Source organism: Penaeus monodon, chromosome 28 (assembly GCF_015228065.2).
Source record: "Penaeus monodon isolate SGIC_2016 chromosome 28, NSTDA_Pmon_1, whole genome shotgun sequence".
Lineage (NCBI taxonomy): Eukaryota > Metazoa > Arthropoda > Malacostraca > Decapoda > Penaeidae > Penaeus > Penaeus monodon.
Window position 1 is genome coordinate 33,217,556 of NC_051413.1, and position 879 is coordinate 33,218,434.

Genomic DNA, 879 nt, shown 5'->3' on the forward strand with positions numbered 1-879 from the left:
TAGTAAGTGTTGAGGTGTGTAAAACACATCAATAATATATGTGTTAACCCTCTTGTGTAACTGTGGTGTTTTTGGACCTGGTGGAAATGGCCAGTTGGTACCCTGACATAGAGATGGAAGAGATGCGAGGTGATGCCAAAGGATATGGTAAAGAGAGAGGTGCAGGACCCAGTAGTGGTGTGCGAGGATGTATCCGCCCCCGGCACTATACAACATCTTACCGGGATACGGGAGAGATCAAGTTCTGCATTTCTGAATATAAGCATGATGCATTCCAGGTATGTATGTGGAGCAAGACTTACATTGCATATGATATTATTTATATGATTTGATTATCATTACCCAGAAAATTGTGTTATCAATTTGTCTATTATTTTGGGATTTTGATTGCAACCCATATTGATAATTTAAGTACAGATTTTTATTTTCTTTCTTGTTTATGACCATACCATTTTTCACTATATACATATTTTTTTCCCTCTCCATTTTGCATGTTCTTATGATGATTTAACTATTTTAAATTTAACCATAAAATTTTAAAAAGAAATTTAATTTTTAAAATTTAAAAAAATTTAATTATTTAATAAAAAATTTTTTTAATTTATTTATTAAATTTTAATTTTTAAATTTTTAAAAATTTTTAAAAATTTTTTTATTTTATTTTAAATTTTTTTAATTAATAAATTTTTTTTTTCTTTATAAAACATTTAAATATTTTTTTTTTTAAAAAATTAATTTATTTTTTGGGTTTTTGTTTAAATTTAAAAAAAAAAATTTATTTTAAATTTTTTATAATTTAAAAAAATTATTTTTTAATTTTAAAATTTTTTTAAAAATTTTATTAAATTTAAAAAAAAAAAAATTTTTAAAATTTTTTAT

General features: G+C 22.5%; 1 protein-coding gene across 1 annotated transcript in view; it reads left to right on the top strand.

The window, feature by feature from the left end:
* LOC119591514 (kelch-like ECH-associated protein 1B) overlaps positions 1 to 879 on the top strand; it is a gene marked incomplete at its 3' end in the record, with an annotated part of 45,445 nt that overhangs the window by 24,452 nt on the left and 20,114 nt on the right. The window contains 1 exon segment of the mRNA XM_037940264.1: positions 1 to 278. Within this exon segment, the coding sequence (XP_037796192.1) occupies positions 87 to 278 (192 nt within the window). The 5' untranslated portion in view covers positions 1 to 86.